This window comes from Takifugu rubripes, chromosome 15 (genome assembly GCF_901000725.2).
Source record: "Takifugu rubripes chromosome 15, fTakRub1.2, whole genome shotgun sequence".
In the NCBI taxonomy this organism is placed as follows: domain Eukaryota; kingdom Metazoa; phylum Chordata; class Actinopteri; order Tetraodontiformes; family Tetraodontidae; genus Takifugu; species Takifugu rubripes.
The window spans coordinates 13,622,128-13,642,408 of NC_042299.1; the positions used below are offsets into that span (position 1 = coordinate 13,622,128).

Consider the following 20,281-nt stretch of genomic DNA (forward strand, 5'->3'; position numbering starts at 1 on the left):
CGCATCTGGATCAGATGTGTCGACCTGTATCGGGGGAGGTAAAGAACTGGGTTTTGGCTGCGCTGCTCCTCGGCACGTCTCGCCCATCTTCTCTTCCACACCAGGCAGAGCCACCTCTTTCCCAGGAGGGCGCAGGGGAACTTCACACTCATTTAATATCCTCTCACGTTGCTCACTTGGGAAATCTTCCTGAAATTCACATTTTTTTTTCATCCTGATTCCGGCATGTTCTGGCGAATCGTCAGGGAGCCAAACTCCCTCCCCCCCATTTTTAATTTAAACTTGTTATTGCAGGTAGAAATGGTCAAAACTATTAGGAATCCCAACATGTGGTCACATTTGTTCTGGAAAATGGGATGATGGCATGATAAACTTGACCTTTGACCTTAAATCCTGTTGGTACAGTCTGTGGGTTTTGTCTAATAAAATGAAAGGTGATGATTTTCTCTGAGGTCCAGCAGAGATTATAGAGGCACTGCAGCTTGGTGAGTTTTTAGAATAATAACAGTTTGACTGTTTATCATGTTTCGTTTCTGCCGGGGCCTCTGGAATCTCATCGTGGAATATTTAATCCCGGACAGACAAAGCATCAGTGTGTTTGAGAATGTTTGAAAGGCTGTTTTTTTTTTTTCTTTCCACTGGAACGTTCCCAGCTGTGGCGTCACCGTGCACAATGACCTCTGGTGCGACCCACTGTCAGATGGCCACAAATCACTCACGTTCATTGCAAATTCCAAGAAATCCACAGTAACGCGACGTCATCTGCGAGATCGGACCGGGCCGGTCTCGAAGGTTCGACACCTGCTTCCATTTTGATCCCACTTGGGCTGGATTATGTTTCAATACTGGACCGAGCGGAACCCCCCCCCCCCCCCGCCGCCTCTAAACTGTAAAACCGAGAGCGCTATCAACTAACGCCTCGGTGTTTTTTTGTCTTTCTTATCTCCTGGAGACACACGCCGACAGCAGCCTCCTCCCCCTCCCCCTCCCCCTCCCTCTGCTGCCCCCACCACCAGACTACAGCCACTGACCTGGTAATGCACACGGCCATATGGTACCGCCTGGATGAGGCTCCAGCAGTAACTGGCGGGGGGATGATGGCGGACACTGGTTCCTGTTGCGGCGAGGGGCTTCCCGTCCTGACCTCTGGTTCCTCCGGACTCGCAGGTACCTCCTCCTCTCTTACTTCCGCTCCTGCGGTCTCGTTCTGGAGTGAGCTGATTGTCGCGGCCTCGATTCTCCGCTGGCTGCGTTTGAGGTCTCCTCAAATAAACACACTCCCTCTTTCACGCACACACACACACACACACACACACGTGCTGCCAGTCTCCCCTTTGGTCCCCTCTGGAGCATTTATCAGTGTCGCCCAGAAATGTCAGCAGATAATGGACGACCGAGTTTCTTTCTACATGTTTAAGAGTTGCTGAAAAGGCAGAAAGATGGTCAGTGGAAATGGAATTATCTGTGGAAGCTCAGGTGTGACCTTGGTCAGGGCGAGCGTGGCCTCACTGCAGCATCCAGCCGTGTCCCCGCTTCCACAACAGTCGGAGGAGACCGCTCTCGGAAGCTCCGCGCAGGTTCTGAATCTATATTCTCATTAAGACCTGGATGCTTTACGGGATCTAGTTTATCGAGCCAAAAATCTTCCCTTTGGTTTTGTTTTCGCGTTTGATCTCCTCCGATTAAAAGTTTCGGTGTGCTCATTTCACACCCGAGAAGCTTCGACGTCAAACAGTTGTTGTTGCCTTTTATATTTCAAATCCACTTTCCAGAAAGTGCTGTTTATCTGAACCAGTGCACATTCCAGAGACGATCATCAGACAGAGGAACAGTGAAAAAGCTGCTAAAATGTGAACTCCAAGCTTTTATAGAGTCTTATTGAAGTGAGATTTTAGCATTTCATAATTGATTATTGAAATTACACCATTAAATGAAGGCATGATGTCATCAGATTACGAATCCTGATGGTTTATTTCTGCCAAAAACACACGAGTAATACGACGAACAACAGAAAAGAACCAGTGATTGATAGGAGGTGAAATTTAAATTCACCATTTACAGGAAAAAGACTAGAAGTTTTGAGCTCCCGTGACAATGAATCGTGTTCAAATGCACAGAATTAGATTTAAAATGACCCAAGAATGGATGCAGGTTGTTTTATCTTCCTTTGGCATTTTTACATTAAATTGATAGTGTTTAGGGGAGAGAGAGAGAGAGAGAGAGAGAGCCCTCTGCTCTGCTGCTGCTTTTTCTTGGGGGGAGGAGAGAGAGAGTCTGGGTAAAGCTAGAGAGGAGGAGGAGAGAAAGAGGGGGCTGGCTTTAGTATGATGTGAATGGAATAGAGTCGGTGTGAGAAGGAGAACGAGGGAGGGAGGGAGGCACAAATCAACCTGCCTCCTGACTTCAGCGGCAGAACAGAGGAGACGCCGAGCTCAGGGAAGTGTGGACGCTGCTTCTTTATTTTATTTTCGGAGAGAGGAAGGAGACGAGCGCACGGGAGGAACTGAGGGGAGGAGGAGGAGAGGCTCGCCGTGGAGACAGATAGCAGAAAAATGCTGTCATGGGGAGAGAAGGGGAGGGAGTCGGCAGAGAGGAACAGGATGAAACAAGGCAGGGTCGAGCAGAGCTGAAATGTGGAGGTAAGCCTTTTCTTTCTGGGTGGAGGTAACTCCATTCCCGTTCCAGCCTCCTGCCCCCCCCTGTCCTCTTTCTGATGGTAATGAATTCAGATGGACGGAGCTATGTGTGCCACATACCTCTGTGCCGACACAATGTATGAGAGCGGAGCGGCTTGACTCACCGTCACATCATGATCCAGCTCTTTAAAAATGCAGCTCTTCCGAGGGAGCAGAGGCGCCCGCGCACGCAGCGCTCGCACGCTCCATCGCAGCTTGGAATCCAGCTTGCAACCTTTGTCGCATTTCATCCCCGGCCTTGCTCCCCATCTCCTCCTCCCCCCCCTCCTCCTCCTCCTCCTCCCCCCCTCCCTCGACACTAACCCCCATCATCTTCCCTGTCTCTCTCCATTGTGCGCTCTCCGGCGAGCCGAGCTTCGCCTTGAAACCCGGCGGTGTGACATTGTGGTGGAGACGCTGCAAAAGCCTCTCTGCGGCCAGACTTAGGGGCAGTGTGCGTGTGTGCGTGTGTGTGTGTGTGTGTGTGTGTGTAGGGGGGGTAGGGTCACTGAGAATGGAAAGAAAGAAAGGATGAAAAAAACCAAAAGAGCATCACTGATGCCTTTATTTTATTTGTATAATTGGATGTCCTGAGAGGCCGGTGGCGAGCGGGAGGTGGACGCCCGCGACGAGTGCAAACAATGACGGAATGGGAGAGCCACAACCCGGCATTGGGGTGTTGTTTTCAAGGTGGCACGAAAAAGCAGGGATGCAGGAATCAGACCCCTCCCTCCCTCCCCCCTGCTCCCTCCCTCCCTCCTCACCTCATCCTCCTCAGCACCCCCCACGTTGCACCGTCTCAATTTAGGACGGGGCGGAGTGTCGGTGGGACTTTTTAGGGATGGATGAGGCTGCTGCGGGGGTGGGGGCGGGAGAGGCAGGGATGAGAGCTTTGTGGTTCGGGGGGGGGGGGGGTACACAAACAGCGGCAACAGCTTACATAAGCCAGTGCACTCAAAGGACGTGCCATTTAATTTACATTGAGCCGCGCGGGCCCTCGCAGTGTGGCGCCCGCTGCAGTTCACACGATGGTTTTGGAGGTGACGTGCACCAATATGTGGCTGTGTGTGTGTGTGTGTGTGTGTGTGTGTGTGTGTGTGTGTGCTCGGACGCAACGGCGCTAACAGCCTCTTCATTCCACACTGCTGCTGTCGACGCCCCCCTGGCAGACCCCCGCGCCGCATATACAGAACTAAACCCAACGGAACTTTGGAGTGGGATCATTCAGGATGGAACCTAGAGAAACAAGTTCCTGTTCTTGATCACTGACGTCTGCTTCAGTGGCGTTTCCGTCCCCACGTGCGGGTCGACCGGGCCCCCCAGCGAAGTCTCTTAAATTTGGCAATCTCAGATGGTGAGTCATTAGCGCCCCATTGAAGACGCCGGCACCAGATGATACTTGCCGACCCGCTCGCTGGTATGTGATTGGTGTTGTTGGAAGCTCTCTGACGGATGGGTGCGAGCGTGTGATCTGACCGGAGCACGTTGGGAACGCTGTGACTGCAGGGACCCGAGGTGCCACCGCCCGCCCCCGTGGCGGTGACGGGTTTAGCAGATCTCCCGGAGTTTCTAAGCCAAATAGTAATGCCTGATGATGCAGGTGCCATCATTTCAAACGCGGCGACCTCTTGCCAGGTGGTACACGAGCGATCGATCGGCCTGCTTTTATCTCATGCGGCGAACTGAAGCCTGACTTGTTTATTCAGTTTTAAAGGAGCTCGTCTATGCAGGGAAGCAAGGCCATTAAAATAATCCCTACATGCTTCTGCCTTTGTGTGTTTGAAAAGCCCCCCCCCCCTTCTTTCCCCTTTAAATGCAGGTGGACTTGAATAACCTCCGTGCGCTCCCACACCAACGGCCGTTGGCGGCGTTGGGCAGCGAGATCCTGTCTTGGTCGGACCTCACTGCTGTTTGTCAGCCAGGATTCCAACGTGAGCTCTCGCTGTTTGTCCTGTTTCTGCTCGGAACCGTCCCGAGGCGACTCTGTCGGGACGGTCCGGCCCGTTTGTGGCTCGTCCATCAGACAGGAAAGTTGCCTGCAGGTTTGAAGGATCTGTTTCGGCTTCTAGTCGGTCAGATTTGGATGAATGTGATGGAGGGTTACCGGGCAGATTTTGTCTGACTCAGCATCGTCTCACTCCTCTCATTTGGAGTCATTTTGCATGGCTGCACCCCCACTGGCTCCCTGTGGGGGCTCATTGAGGGAGGCACAGGCGGGCAGGCGGAGCCTTGGCCTCATTGGATGCTGGCAGTGGAGCGTGCTGGGAGGATCCTCTTAACTCGTGCTCTGTTGTCGACGGTGACCCCTCGCTGCTCTTTTAAAGGCCCCCCCCCCCCCCCCCCCCCCCCCTCCAATGAAAAGTGTGTTTTTAACCTTTTTAAGATCACAATCACATTATGCAGCAGAATAATGGGAGGCCTCTTAGTCCGATGTTAGGTGACGGTGTGTGTTTTCCGAATGATTCCACCTACATCTGGGGGGGGTGCTTCAGTTAGGGGGAAGCTGGAGTCAGAGGCGCCTAATGATGTAATCGTCTCCAAATGTGTCAAGCAGCCTTTTTGATGCTGTTTGATGTTCTCATCTTCCGCGAATTCCTCGGGTTTCAGGTGCACTCGGCGTGTTTTTCCGCACTCCAGCAACTCGTGCCTGATTCTGAAATCGCTCCCAGTTATTCCATACACACACAGCAGCGTGGCTCCTTCTCATTGTTCCTGCTGCTATTACAGGAGAAGTGCTCTCGAGGGTATTCAGAGCCACTAAAAGCAGGACCAGGATCAGTCATTCTCTCTCTCACACACACACACACACACACACACACACACACACACACACACACACACACACACACACACACACACACAGGCTGCACTGCTTCATCTCCACTCTGGGCAGATAGTGATCAAAAAGACAGAAAACATCCCAGAGTGAGGAGAGTTTAAAAATACCCCTGTGAATAAATATTCCCGGTTCCAGATGAAGTATTAGAGATTATCAAGTTGTTGTTTTTTTGTCAGACTTTGTGCTCTGCCGCTGTTGTTTGGAGGAAGTTGCGGGTCCACGTTGTTTCGGTTAGATAGCGACAGCAGAAGTGAGAGGAGGGAGCCGACGGTGACACACCAGAAACCGAGACGTGACCTTTGCCACGCAGTGCACATGGTGTCTGTTTATCTGCAAACCCCCTCACCTCCATTTCCAATGTAAATGTTGCACCTGTGCAGCCCAAATGTGTTTGTTCGCTTTGATTGCGACCTTTGAACACTCGATTAGGATCCAGAGCCGATGATCTATTTCTGTTTTGTTTTTTTTAAAGTTGCTTCATTTGGTTTTCTGATCAGGGTTACTTATAAAAGATTAGGCACTCACACTCTAAGCTCCCTTTAATCAAATATGTATTTTTTTATTATCAGATATTATTTTATTTATCAGAAAATAGACTTGACTTTTAAGGGGGCTCCACGTTTGCTGACAAATGGAGCTCTGAGACATTCTTCTATTATTTCCGTGCGTTTGTGGTGTAAAAACGTGCCTTGCAGTTGTTTGTGTGCTCATTTCATACCTCAGTGAAGGGAGAAACGCCGCAGAAATGACACCGTGGCCGCGGGCCCGCTCTGATGAATGTAAGGAGCGAGCAGCCTCTGTCAATCAAGTCGTGCAGGCACTGGTGCACATGATTCACAGAACGTGATGCGCTTGTGCTGACCGTACAGCGTCACGGGGGAGCTCGTCGCAGCACATCCTTGCTCAAGCTGGTGGTTTTTCTATCTAGGTCAGAATTTGCAGAGCACTCAAGGCCACCAGACAACGAGACTGCAGCTTCTCTGAGCCAGCACGATTACAGGGAGCTCCAGAACACGACCCCTCCGAATATAGATTTATTTTTCTGATTTTATTTTGCGAGCTAAAAGGATTTATTGGAGAAGACGAAACCCTTGTCGGGCAGCAGGAATAAAATGACACAGCAAGAAAGACAAAGATGATTCAGCACGTCCGGAGTCTCTAATGGGAGACTCCAGCCCGACTGATAATCCACCTCAAACAGCATCTCTGGGTTTATCCATCAAGGTCATAGACTAGAGGTCATAGAAGCCTAACATGCACATGTCTGTGCTGTCATTCCAGCATTCATCGGAAGACAAAACTGCCTACTGTGATGGTTCGCTTGCCTCCCGCGTCCTCGTCAACATGACAGTACTGTTATTATTTAAATCTTGAGTAAATGAAGATGCATTCCAGTACACGGATGAAGGGGGAACAGCGAAGGGCTGCAGCCGCCCAGCACAATAGAAACAGTCATGATTACCCCCTCACACACACACACACACAGGCACATGCAGACACACAACCACAGCTGCTCTTCCTGTCACTGTGTGTCTCATCTATAAGGCTTTTATAGAGTCAGCAAAGACACACAAACATGCACACACACATTAGCCGTCTCACATTAAGGCCTTGACTCCCTCTGTCCCTCCTGCCACAAGGTGTATTTTCAGACACACAGGATGTGGCAGCGCTCAGCCCACACAGTCCATGTCAAGGCAAATATCCCATCAAACAATAGTGTGAGCTGGGTGCTTTCTTGTTGGAACAGCACGTAGCGTATGTGCGAAACAATACTGCTCACATCTGTGTTCGATAGCAAATCGGTTTAATCTGGTTCTATATATTACAGGGGGAAGTGTGATTTTAAGGTGGTCAGTGCTATAGGTGGGCGCTTCTCTGAGCAAACTTCCTCTTTGCAACAAAGCAGAAGTTTGGTGTGGAGAATAAAAGTGATGCAACAATTCCTGTAACGGGCCCACGACTGGAGCCTGACGTTAGATGGCGTTAGCTTTACATCACAAAGGAGCTCCGCTCTGCGGGTGTCAGCGAGCACACCCTCGATGTTTTAGCAGTGGGCAAGGCAGCGACTAATCAATGAATTATTGACATCTTGGTAACCCTCAACTCCCTTTTCCCCACCCTTATTGATAATTTAGTAGTCATGCAGAGCCCATTTTCATATTTTTGAAGCAGAAAATACAACTATGACCTCTCCTTGCATGTGGCTCATCTGTGTGAGCAGTTACACAGCGACTCTGTTGGTTCTGATTTCATTAGCTGGCATTAGCTGGCATCCTTCTACGTTAGTGTGGGTGTGTGTGTGTGTGTGTGTGTGTAATCCCTCCTTGAAACTCTCCGCAGCGGTGACACTGGGATAAATTGCAGTAGCACTGACAGATTAGCAATTAGCGTGGCAATTAGCTTGACAGGAGAGAAATACTCGAGGATGAGTGTAAGACCGCTTCAGGAAATTGCTGCTACCTGCCAGTGTCACCTTTAGGTGTTGTGAAAACATTATCAGTCCAGGATCATTTATGATACTTAATATTTAAGTTGAAACGGGACGGAGGTATAGGACCCATTACCGATGACGAGATCACACTGGCTTGTCGTCATGTTTGCTAGCAAGTCTCTGTTATGCTCAGCAAAAGCTGAAATTTCCTGAGATTCCTGACAAATTTCCTCTTTTCCTGCCAGCCTGACAGTTCTGCTCGCGTGTGAGATCTCGGCCTGTTGAGCAGCGGGTAGTGGGGGTGCAGCTCAGGCGTCTGTGGGGACCAATAGCTCAGAGTGACATTTGCAAATGGTTTGAATGAAGAAAAAGACATAAAACAGGGGCTGAAAGAGAGTGCTGCAGTAGAATCCACTTAACAGCCTCTGGACTTGGCCCAGTTTACTGTCTGCAGTGGGGCGCTGGATGCTGTCGTTGGGGAAAGATTGAGGATTGTTGTGCAGTATAATGAATTTTCTGGAGGCATTAATCCACCTCAGGGTTCAGCGTCGTTTACTCTGCAGCAGAGAAGGAATGCAACCTGATCTAAAACCTAACGTGATTATATGCGATCAATAATGCAAGTCAGACTGTCCCAGGCTTTAAATTTGCAAAAAATCAATCGCAGTTAGACGTCGACTGTTGGATAAGAGTCCGTTAGGTAGCTTTTAACTATAAGTCTGGTGTTGGCTCGCCTGGTTAAAGGTTCTCTGGTGCAGCGACACGCGTGCTAACAGAGCCGGCGCCTTTATGTCATTTTATGGTCACATGTCAAAACAACGGACTTGCTTAATAAAGGAAGCCGTGTGGCACATTTCACAACTCAGGTCTTTGCTGCTGATGGAAGCTCGACACCAGGCTGCAAGTTGAAGCGGCGCGTCATGTGATCAAGCCGATGAGGCTGCAGTAAGGACCTTTGCTGATCGCATCTAAGCCGATAAGCAGATTCCCGCGACTTCACCTGAGGAGAAAGTGGATCTGATCTCACTTTTATGTGTCTCTTGCAGTGAAGCACAAAGTGGAGACGGCTGCGCACAGCTAAAGAAACCACTTGTGCATGTTCTGATCAGAGGCGCGGAGGTGTTGGGAAGTGATGATGACACCCATCCTCCCCTGGTTCAAAAGTCAGTCATCTCTTCCTGTTTGACAGGATGCACACTCATTCAAGCAGGTCTAGATAGAATAAGTCAAATAGACCCTGAGTTCTCCACATAAGTGCACGCTTCACGTAGATCAGCTCTGAAACTTTGTGTCCTGACGGGGTACTACTCCAGAATCCAGTTTAACCGTGTTCTTGGGCTTGTCTTGACATGCTAGTGGCCCTCATTTACCCTCCCCAGTTAGGCCAAACACCCATCCTGGACAGTGTGAATATGGGTCAAGAGAACGAGGGACATTTGTCCCCGCACCAGCAGATAGAACCCTTAAAAAGCAGATCAAGTGGTGCTGCTGCACTCTGTAATTTCACATTTCCCTTTCAGACTGACCCCATCTTCATTTCTCATACGCGCAGGAGCTCGACGCACAAAGAAAATGATTATTTTTTTTCCCCCCAGCACCAGAATGAAACTGGGTTTAACTCCAGCCTGTGTGAAATAATACTGAGATCATTACTGTCCTGTCTCTGCTAACGGAGCTCTAAGCTCTGGGAAGCAGGATTAAACACCACTGTCTGCATGCATTATTGAGTTTGTTGGAGAGAAAGGCCGGCTCTGGCACCACAGAGGGATCTGTGGAGGGCGCCAACCCCTCTGAGGTCTTAATCAGTGCTCCAAATGTTTAAAATAAGATCCTGCAGGGCACCCGGTGCACGCACGGGTCGTCCTTTATTGACCCGACAGAAAAACTCTTTGTATTGCACCTGAAGTCACGTGATCAAACAGACGTTCGACCTTCAAGTTTATGTCGGTAAAACAGGCCCGGAAGTTCTAAGAAGCAGAGGACATGTGGAAACACCAAAGCATATAGAGATAAGCACGAAGCCGTGCCAACAAGTCAACTCAGATAGAGGGCACTTTCATTCATTTAATACAGCGTGTTAAAGTGGTTCCTGCACGCTGGCCCGGTGTCGGGTCAGGTTTCTGTTGATGTGGCAGCAGCGTTGTGGCTCGGAGAGCGCTGAGGGTCACTGAGGGATTCCATCAACGGCTGCGCAGACTGACATGAAGATAACAAGCTGTGGATGTGGGCCAGCGCGGAGGGCTGCGGGGCCGTCGCTGGTGCTGACATCTGAGTGCATATTCAAGCATCCATCCAATAATGTTAGGTAGGGTTAAAGACGGCGGCACAAAGATCGCGTGCGTTGAGTCAGCATCAGACCGCATCCACGTCAATCTTTGCAATCAGATGTATTGAAGGCTAAAAAAGCTTCCTGTTTCTGGTGGCTGTCTGAGGCCTTTATGAAAACCTCTGAACAGGTTGATCGTTCCGTTAAAATCCGAGCTGTGATAGGACAGAAGAGGCCGCTTAGATCGTTCTTCTCTTACATGGCGTTGTTTAATTAACGGTGCTTTTGTTTTCAGAGGAACCGCAAGCGCAAAATTTAGAAAAAAAAAAAAAGAAGTAGAAACAAGAATAGACGGCGACAAAATGCGTTAGTTCCTCTTCACTTTATGGGCTCTCTGAAGATTGTTCACACTTCTCTATATGGGAACAACAGCCATCTTTTTTTCTTAACTGACAAATTTCCATCATCATCATTTTTGTCGTGTACATGGCTGTGTGTGTGTGTGTGTGTGTTGTGACCTAATTTACAGACAGAATGTGTGTTTACAGATAGAACAAAAGGAAACGATGTGGACAGCGAAGGTAGAAAATGCCATTTTATCTCCAGGTGTAAAGTGAGTGGTTAAAAAGAATTAGGACGTCGCTAAAAGAAGCGGCAACGCGCACGTTTGGTACATTCAGGACATTTAACCGAAGTCGGTGGATCACGGATGAGCTGGATTCTGCACCGAGAGAGGGTGGCGCCACAGCGGTTGCTATGGAAACAAGGACAGGAGGTTTAGGGCTCTCTGGAATATGCAGTTTGTGCAAAGATGGTTAGTGATAGTGAATGTTAACCTGTGCGGTTTGGGCCCGCTTCAGGCTCGCTCGGCCCGTTTGGGTTCCAGGCCTTTGTGGTACCTGGTGATAAGTGTGTTAGCAGAGCATCATTTGTGGCCAGGAAATAATAATCAGACAGACAGAAGTAAATTATGGGTTCCTGTATGACAGTAACCTGTCAGTTACACCTTTCATGTAACTAAGTACCCATAAAATAAAGCTAGATCCACAAATATATATGTAATACTGATATAATACTGTAATACTTTACTGAATATACAAAATGTGATTAGAAAAATACAAAAATGATTTCTCAGTGGTTAAGTCAGGTTGTTCAGAGGAATTTGCACAGCTGACTGAAGTCTATCTTCCACCTCACGGAGCCCAAGCCTTCTTTCATTGCTTGCACTTAGCGAGCGTTAGCATTTACATTCATCGTTCCCCTTTTCAATATGAGCCTGTTTGCATCAAATGCTGAACGAGCTGTGGCGGTCAGATAGAGATCAGCGAGTTTCTGCTTTAAACCATTTTTTTAAAAAAAAAACAAAATTGCAGTTATTCTGCAGAATTTCCAGTTTTTGATGATGATCAGTTGCCACCTCTTGATGCAGCATTGAGACTGATGAACCAATAGGGAGACAAGCTGATGGTTTATTATGACTTCCTCATTGCACTAGCGTGTGTGTGTGTGTGTGTGTGTGTATGCATGTAGCTCTGCAACACTGCACCTGCTTTTTGGCTGCACAGCAAGCGAAAGGAGATGTGTGTGTCAACGACAGGAAGAACGCTCAGACGTGTGACAAAAGGCTTCAGCCGTGCTTGATTGACGTCAGTGTCAAACGCTGACAGGAACCGGTTGATTTGTGCTGGAGACAGAATCTGCTCGGCTGGTGAGTCGCTCTCCGAAATACAAGGCGGCACAATTAAACTGCACTCGAAACTTTAAATAACGCTCAACCTCAGCCGAAAAAGTCGGCTGTTTATTATCTGTCAGCAATATTGTTGCAGGCTTGTGTAATATGTCTGTGGGTGAACATTCGTGAAGGTGAGGGAAGGTTTGTACTTGATTTGGCGTGTGTTCAATGCACCAGGAAGCCCCCCCCCCTTCAAATGTTAATAGTGTCTATTGTGAGCGAGGGCAGCATGAATGCGGCATTCAGTTATGGAACTATTTAGGGAAACTTTGGAACGGAAAATGTGAAAACAAGGCATTACTCAACAATCAAGCACACCAGAGCTGCACGTTGCTGCGGTGGTGTGATTTGAGCTTCCAGTGCGTGTTTGTCAGAGAGATTCTACTAAAGGAAGTGCTTCTCTGCTCTGACTGGCAAGTTTGGGCTGTTTACATTCAAAGCTGGTGACTACGATAACAGCAGCAAGGCTCGATGATGGAAAAAACCTTTCTTTCTGTCTTCTACAGGTGGCCAGTGGAGCAGATAAAAAGGGAAGCAGCAGGCACTGAAGAGTGCAGACAAATGGATGCCATAATAGAAAGGATAATAGAGACGGAGCTCCTCCCACACAGAAGGCAGAGATTTAGGCTCCAGTGTTCATCCTCCTACCTTAGAGATGCATCAAGGAGGCCCGTGTAACTGGAGTATCAGGCAAACATACATCTGCACGCATGGATGGACCCCTGCAGCCTCCAGGTGAAGTTTGGCACCTCACAGAGGCGTCTGCGTGAGCCCGAGTGAAAAAGTTGATTGAATGACGACTGAATTTCCCGGCTCCCTTTAACTTCCCACTTCCACACCAGCAACACAGAGGCCGGGACAGACATTTAGCTGGGCCCTCTGGACCCGAGTGGAAAGGATATAGTTGAACTGTTTCTCAGGCACCATGCAGTCAGATGACCTCTTCATCCGCAAGTTTCGCCGTCAGAATATGCGGCCGCCGGTATCCACCGTTAGCTTTGACTCCAAACGGGAAGCGGGCGTTGTGGAGTGGCCGCCCAGGAGGGAGGGAGATGGAGCCGAAGGAGACAGTCTCACCCCGAGCCGAGCCGGACTGACCATCAGGTCAGTGGGTCGGGGCCACATCATGCAGCGAAGTAACAGCGACGTAACTTTAGGAGACCTGGACTCCTCCGGGAAGGTCGGCGGCAAGACAGCTCGAACCGTTGGCGAGAAGGTGGCAGGGTCTCAGGGGGACTCCGGAGTGTTGCTTCATAGGGAATATGGAAGCCTGTCTTCACTGGAAAGGCAGACCCAGGCTCAGGAGTCGAGCATGGGCGAGCAGGGACCCCTGAGCCCAAACGCCCTCCGCTTCAAAGACCCTTTTCTGCTCCTGGGCCTGCAGGGAGCCCCCCCAGAGCCTGACGGGTTCTTCCGAGCTCTCTCTGCTCCAACAGGAGATTCTCCTAAACCCGCCAAACCACCGAAACCTGAAGGTCTAAGTAAGAAGAGCAAGCCCATGACCCCACCGATACCGCCGCCAGGGCCTTGTGACAATATTGTGGGCGGAGCCTGGGTTAGGAACTTTGCTCACTATGACGTCCAGAGCATCCTGTTTGACCTCACCGAGGTAGCTACAAACAGAGACAGCATTGGGAGAAAAAAGAATATAACTTCAGGGGCTTCGGCCGCCTCCCAGTTACGCCCGCTTTCCCAAACTCTGCCATCCTCACCTGCCCAGGGCAGCGGCGGCGCGAACATGGACGACCCCGAGCAGTCGCTGCTGCTGGACGAGGGCGACGGCAACGACAACGAGCTTCTCCTCAGCTGTCCGCACTTCCGTAACGAGACAGGGGGTGAAGAACAGGTGGGTCTGGGCAGGTCTCAGGGGAGACGGGGGCTCTGGTCCAGCCTGCGAACCCCAAACGATGCTGTGTCCGTCCTGGAAGAGCCAAGAGAGAGTCACGTGCAACAGCAGGGCAAGAGCAACTACTTCATAGAGCACGCAGACCTGGGAGCCCATTACTACCGCAAATATTTCTACATGAAAGGTACGTCCAGTGTTGCTTTCTCTGGTTTTGCCTTTGTTATTATGACAAGGACACGTTCTCAGGACGAACTATTACATTTAAAGAGCATCAGAACTTCTTCGGCATCGACGATCGCCTCGGTCCGGTGGCCATCAGCTTCCGCCGCGAGGAGAAGGAAGGATCCAGCGGAGCTCAGTACAACTGCAGGATCATCTTTCGCACCACAGAGGTGAACCTGCCCCTTTTCTCTCCTCCCACTTTCCTTTTAAAGCCAAGTGGAGGCGACGTGGTAACACTGTGAACGGTCTCCTCAGATGAAGACGCTGCGAGGATCCATCCTGGAGGAGTCGGTGCCTTCGGCTGCTCGTCACACGACCCCCAGGGGCCTGTCCCCGAAGAGGCTGCTGGAGTTCATTATGCCTGAGCTGAACCTGCACTGCCTTCGCTTGGCCTCGAATTCCCCCAAGGTCCGAGACACTCTGCTGAAGCTGGACGAACAGGGGGTGAGTGCTCGAGGATGGACAATAAGCTTTCAGGAAGGTCAGATTGAAGCTTCAGAGAACTTATCATGGTTAAGTGGAGGTTTTGGAAAGGGATTTGGTTCTACCTATGCCTATTTTCACCTGTAGATGCCACGAAAGATTCCGCATGGGACCTTTAAACCTTCACCTTGAACCTTTTGTTCTGTGTTTCATTCAGTTAAATTTCCAGAGGAAGGTCGGGGTGATGTATTGCCGCGCCGGGCAGAGCTCGGAGGAGGACATGTACAACAACGAGAGCTCGGGGCCGGCGTTTGAGGAGTTTCTGGACCTGCTCGGGGAGCGGGTGCGCCTGAAGGGCTGGGAGAAATACCGAGCACAGCTGGACAACAAGAGTGAGCTGAAAACACACTCCACACCCAGCTCCAAGTGTGGGATCCTGGCTGCTCAGGAAATGATATCACAAAGGCATCGGTGCTGCGTTTAAAGCCCGAGATAACTGCTATGGAGCCTCCTGTAATCTGACTAATTCCTGTAAAATAGTCGCTGCTGATTATCAGACAGCGGTTTTTTTTTTCTTTTCTCCCCTGTGAGCAGCAGCTGAGACACTGTCAGCCTTTTTTGAGTCTCTGGGATGTTGACTCCTCTCCTAATTTCACTTGTGTGGTGTGTTTCTGTCCTGCAGCGGACTCAACTGGGACGCACTCCCTCTACACACGCTACCAGGACTACGAGATTATGTTTCATGTGTCCACTATGCTGCCCTACACGGCCAACAACACACAGCAGGTAAACATGCTGCAGCACTGATGTGTCCTTTTTACCCATTTCTCCTCCGTTGCTCAATAACATAAAAATGTCTCTGTCAGTTTAAGCCTGTTTGCTGTCACTTACAAAGAAGCGGAACATGGCAAACTAATAAAGATTAAAGCTTTAAACACAACAGTAATAAATCCCCCTTAACTGGCAGAATAATGTCTTTATTCTAGCCTGACTAAGTGTTCTTCATTCTCGAGTAAGTACGTTAGTATGTTAAAATACGGTAATGCAGGATTAAATATTTTCAGTGATTTTTATTGAAGACGTAAACATTTTTCTTCTAATTAAATGATCCGTACTTTGGCACAAACAAATCTTAAATTAAATCCAAGTCTAAAGGTTTTACTTCAGTGCCGTTGGGCAGGTATTTAAGCACAAAACAACACAACTGGGTCAAACGAGAGCGAAATGTGAAATCAATAAGAGAATTGAACGGACAAGAGCGACCCATGGATGTGCTCCAGTCAGGCCATTTGTGTCAAACTCACTCAATCAGAGTCAAATATGCCCATCCCTGGATTAGCATTGGCCACTTTAGCCGCATGCTTTCAAATGTTACTGACACAAAAACAACAATTTCAGAATCGAATGTTCTCATCCTGCCCTTGAACTGATGTTTCCTGGGTGATGGCGCCGACTCTGGCCTGTTTCTTTGATGCATTTCTGTCTCTGTTCTACCTCACCAGTTGCTAAGGAAGCGGCACATCGGTAATGACATCGTGACAATCGTGTTTCAGGAGCCAGGTGCCCTGCCCTTCACTCCCAAGTCCATACGATCACATTTCCAGCACGTCTTCATCATCGTCCAGGTCCACGAGCGCTGTACTGACAAGACCTATTACAGGTGTGTTAAAAACTCCCTGGTTACGTTCACACTCTTTCACAGGCTGAGATGTGGAAATCTGAGCATCAGAGTCAGCTCCCTCCCTCTCTAACTCCATATGTGCTCTTCCCTTCTTGGCCTATCAGGGTAGCTGTGACCCGCTCTAAAGACATCCCGTTATTCGGCCCACTGTTCCCTAAGGGCGCCCACTTCCCGCGCTCTTCTGCGTTCAGAGACTTCCTCCTGGCGAAGGTAGTAAACGCAGAAAATGCCGCAGAGAAGTCAGAGAAATTCCGCTCCATGGCCACGCGAACCCGCCAGGAGTACCTCAAGGACCTGGCCGAAAACTACGTGACCACCACCCCCATCGACTCCTCCACCAAGTTCCCCCTGCTGTCTCTGGGATGCAAGCGCAAAGACAAGATGAAGGGCGCCAAAGGGGCGGAGCTGCACAGCGCGGGGGCGCTTGTGTGGGCCGTGATGGTCAACCGGCGAGAGGAGGGGGAAGGGGGAGATCTCAGGCTGCCCTGTCTGCTGGGGGTGTCGGCCGAGTCAGTGGTCCTGATTGAGAGGTGTACCCGCAGGGTGGTGTTCAACTGCTCCTGCAGAGACGTCATCGGCTGGAAGGCCGTGACAGAAGCTAAGGACGGCGGGCCCAGCCTGGACATCTTCTACGAACGTGGAGAGTCGGTGTCAATCGGTGTGATGGAGAACCAGGCGGAGGATATAAGGGAGGTGGTGCAGCGGCTCGAGGTGGGTGGATGGATTTAAAATGCCCCTCAGCAAACACTTTGATTGATTCTCACCCAAATGAACACGTCCCCTATTGTCCACCTTTGAGCATGTTCCTCATATCACCTGCAGCTGGTTACCCGAGGATGCGAGGCTTTCGAGGTCACTCCCCTTCGGGACGGCGTCGGCCAGCCCGGCTTCCTGATGAACGAGGAGGGCTTTGTGACGGATCTGCAGCGGTTCTGCTACGCGGAGAGCGGTGGGCTCCAGCTGTGGGCGCGGGTGGTGCGGCTGTGTGGACACTCGCTGGTCCACCTGAGCCCCGAGGAGAGGACTAAACTGCTCCGTACTGCACACAAGATCCACATCACGGTCATCCCACCGGACGAGAACGGGAAGCCTCGCAGGTGAGAGGGGCAGCGCGGGACCAGGGACAATGCTGTGGGAAAAAAAAAGGAAAAAAGCAGAATGCTGATTAAACTGCCTAACAAATTAAAAGATCCCTGGTGTACAAGTGCAGCCTTGCTAAATAAAGAGTCTTAGCCAGCAGCTAATAAGGAGGACGGGGGTCACTGGTCTCTAAAGACTGTGAGAGGTTCCGGTCTGGGGTCACTGCTTGCATGCTGTTGGCCTGCGGTCACTATCACACCAGCTGGCTAACAACCAATCAATGACTCTAATGGTCTCTCTTACCAGCACCAACTCCAGCCGAGGGGAGGATTAGAAGCCTTAGAATAAATACATTTAATGTTTCAGAGCTGGCTCTAGAGGAACACCTGGCCATACTCGTTTATTTAGCTTCCACTAAATGCATGCCGTAAATGCACCGTAATTCTCTGCAGGAAGTGGTGGCTTTTTCATTTCAAAGCAGTATAAAAGAATCATCGCGGCCTTACATGGAAGCACATTGACTGCCTCTAAATAAGCATTTTGTTGTGGGTTTCTTGTCTTGCAGAAGTTTCTCTGAGCTGTACCAGAAAGCCATCAAGGACGCAGAGTGTAAACCTGGTGAGGATCAGTCTGGAGAGGCTTGGGTGCTGGACGAGAGGGAAGAAGAAGAAGAAGAGGAGAAGGAGGAGGAGGAGGAGGAAGAGGAGACAGCGGCCGGGGTCAGCGGAGCGGATATTATGGAGCTGCGGACAGAGACGGAAGAGGTCGAAGGTCAGCCGTGTGATAAAGGGCAAAGCCACGGCTCGCTTCTCACGCCGCCCAGCTTACCTCTGCATCGAGCCACGTCTCTGCAAGACCAACCGGCCAATCACAGCGCAGAGGGAAGCAGCTCGCAGCTCACACGCAGCTGCTCTTTAGAGCAGCAGCCGTCCTTCAGGGAAGCGCAGTGATTGGTGAGTGTTTGTCCATATTCTTCCATCCCAGCGAATGCCTAACCCAGGAAGGATCTCTTTAATGTCACCAGCAGAGTTGGATTCCAGGAGGTGAAAAGGCCTTTTGAATCCACCAGCAGGGCTGAAAATATCTTCAAACCGGGGCTGACTCATCACAATTTAATCTCAGAGTTAGTGCGTCACTTTTCCTGCAGGAGGACGAGCCAGAGAAAGGACAGCAGAAAAGCTTTCATCCCGAATCGCCCAAGCGTGTTAAATGAACGCCAAAGCGTTGGAATTGTATCACCTACTGAGATACTCTTCTACTCTTCTCATTTGAAGTTTTACTCTAATTGGCTGTTTGGTGAAGTAGTTTTTGTAATGAGGGGTTTTTTTTTCCCCCGTTCTTCTTCAGGCCCAAATAACAAATGCAAAATAACCACGAGGATGTAACTGAACAATTAACAGGAAGGATTAAAATATTTTATCTTTGATTGGGCAACGACACAAATGAGAGAGAGAAACACAGGAGACCCACATGTGCCTGGCTGAGAAATGAGTGTGAACACTGTTTGGGTTCCCTGCTGGGATGTGCATGAGCAGGAAATTACAAAGGAAATATTCATGATGATGATACGTAGCTCTGCTGCACGCCGAAATGAGAGCGGCTGCTGTTTATTGCGCTTCCCGGCAGAAGGGAACGGTTTGACTGAGGCTGCAAAGATGTGATATTTGTGATAGATGATTGCGTGAGCGCACGATGGCGAGCAACAATCAGGTCTCAGCCTAAGCCACCGCAGAGATTACGCATCAAAGTGCTCCCTTTCCTGTTTTGACCTCTGGGTCGGACACGAATGTCACACAACGTTATCAGCAGCCGCTTCCCCTCCCTGCTACAACAGGACGGTGTTCGACAACGTCGGGCTGAAGGCGGACGGCCACATCTACGAGAACGTGGGCGCGCTGAGAGACGCCACGCCCGATCTGATCCTGGCCGTCAAACCGAAGGTTTCTCTGGAGGAAGAGCAGGTGACGGGCTGGGACCGGAGGACGTGCGTCCGTCATCTCCACTGCATCTTCTTCTCTGACCGTGTCTTTTTTGCTTCTTCAGTTTAAGGGCGCCGAGTGGGGCGATGACAAAGCTTCGGCCAGCGACTCGTCAGCCAGGCTGTCGTTTGTGGAGAGAAATTCACGAGCCCTCAGTATCCATAACTCCATCACGAAGAGTAAGTCCTTGGCCTCCGTTATTGAGACGCCACTTCATGTTTGATTCATCGTAAAGACTTTATAGGTATAAATAAATGTAACCAACAAAAACTACTAGCCAATCTTTCACTTTTAACCTAAAAGGTGTCCCCTTTTTAGTGATTATTTAAATTACAAGGGAAATAAAATTACTTTCTTTAGTTGTGCTTACTGTGAATTTGTGAACATGAAAAAGAGAAGTGAAAGAGAACTAGCCATTTAAATATTTATGTAGTGAAAATTCATTATTATTATTATTAGACATCATTATAAACCATTTTCATGTAATCCCAGTCACAAAAGCAATGATGGCTGCAGATTAAATTTAAAAGAAGTGGGAGCAATCAGCATCAATTAAAGGTATTTCTCCTTTTCCAGACACACTGCTGCTCAAATGTTGCCAAAAATGGAACAAGTGCACAGTTGCAGATCATCTCTGCTAGATTTAATCCCCAAAAACTGTTTTTGCTTTAAAACCTCTCGTTTTATTATCCTCCCACTGCATCCCCTCTGTCCCTCCTCTTTTATCCACGCTGCCCCCTTTTCCGCTAATCAAATATCACCCCTGCTCTGCTGCCACCCCCTGCCAGGGCTCAGATAAAAGGGGGACAGATGGGGAGTGGGAGGGCGAGGCAGCCCCAAATCAAGGAGCCCCTCTTACACCATCTGCTCTGCCTCTGTTGAGACTATGAGATTTATTATTTAGCTGCCATAATAGCACTCATTTCCTCATCGGATTCTTCAGATTTTTGAGTGGGGCTCTGGTTGTGCTTTATGTGCAGTACATCGTGTTATCAACCATATCGTGAGGGACTTTCACATCCATCCCACCCAGTTAAAGTAACAGAAGAAATTCCTGGCCTGCAGGAATTGATCTGGAAGGGAAATCTTCTTTATTCACCCTTT

The 20,281-nt window shown here is 49.6% G+C and overlaps 1 protein-coding gene across 4 annotated transcripts; it reads left to right on the top strand.

The window, feature by feature from the left end:
* Positions 1–1,019: 1,019 nt before the first annotated feature.
* Positions 1,020–19,252, top strand: sipa1 (signal-induced proliferation-associated 1). Of its 4 annotated transcripts, none has more exons than XM_029848463.1 (12): positions 1,020–1,167; positions 12,453–13,976; positions 14,060–14,184; positions 14,270–14,458; positions 14,655–14,829; positions 15,120–15,223; positions 15,940–16,097; positions 16,223–16,829; positions 16,941–17,215; positions 17,764–18,151; positions 19,033–19,159; positions 19,242–19,252. In XM_029848463.1, exons 2-10 carry the CDS (start codon positions 12,872–12,874, stop codon positions 18,146–18,148), a joined length of 3,123 nt encoding a protein of 1,040 aa, XP_029704323.1. In that variant the 5' UTR covers positions 1,020–1,167; positions 12,453–12,871; the 3' UTR covers positions 18,149–18,151; positions 19,033–19,159; positions 19,242–19,252. The 4 variants fall into 4 exon arrangements, with proteins under 4 accessions (XP_029704323.1, XP_029704324.1, XP_029704321.1 ...); XM_029848464.1 differs by lacking the exon at positions 1,020–1,167 and adding an exon at positions 1,444–1,577; XM_029848461.1 differs by lacking the exon at positions 1,020–1,167 and adding an exon at positions 1,628–2,639.
* The last annotated feature ends 1,029 nt before the right edge of the window (positions 19,253–20,281 follow it).

What these genes read in the sequence shown, in the direction of transcription:
- sipa1 (XM_029848463.1), top strand. Translation starts at nt 12,872, where the DNA reads ATGCAGTCAGATGACCTCTTCATCCGCAAGTTTCGCCGTCAGAATATG. An exon ending in ACTGACAAGACCTATTACAG is followed by an intron (nt 16,098 to 16,222) that starts GTGTGTTAAAAA and finishes TTGGCCTATCAG; the next exon opens with GGTAGCTGTGACCCGCTCTA. An exon ending in AGGTGGTGCAGCGGCTCGAG is followed by an intron (nt 16,830 to 16,940) that starts GTGGGTGGATGG and finishes TATCACCTGCAG; the next exon opens with CTGGTTACCCGAGGATGCGA.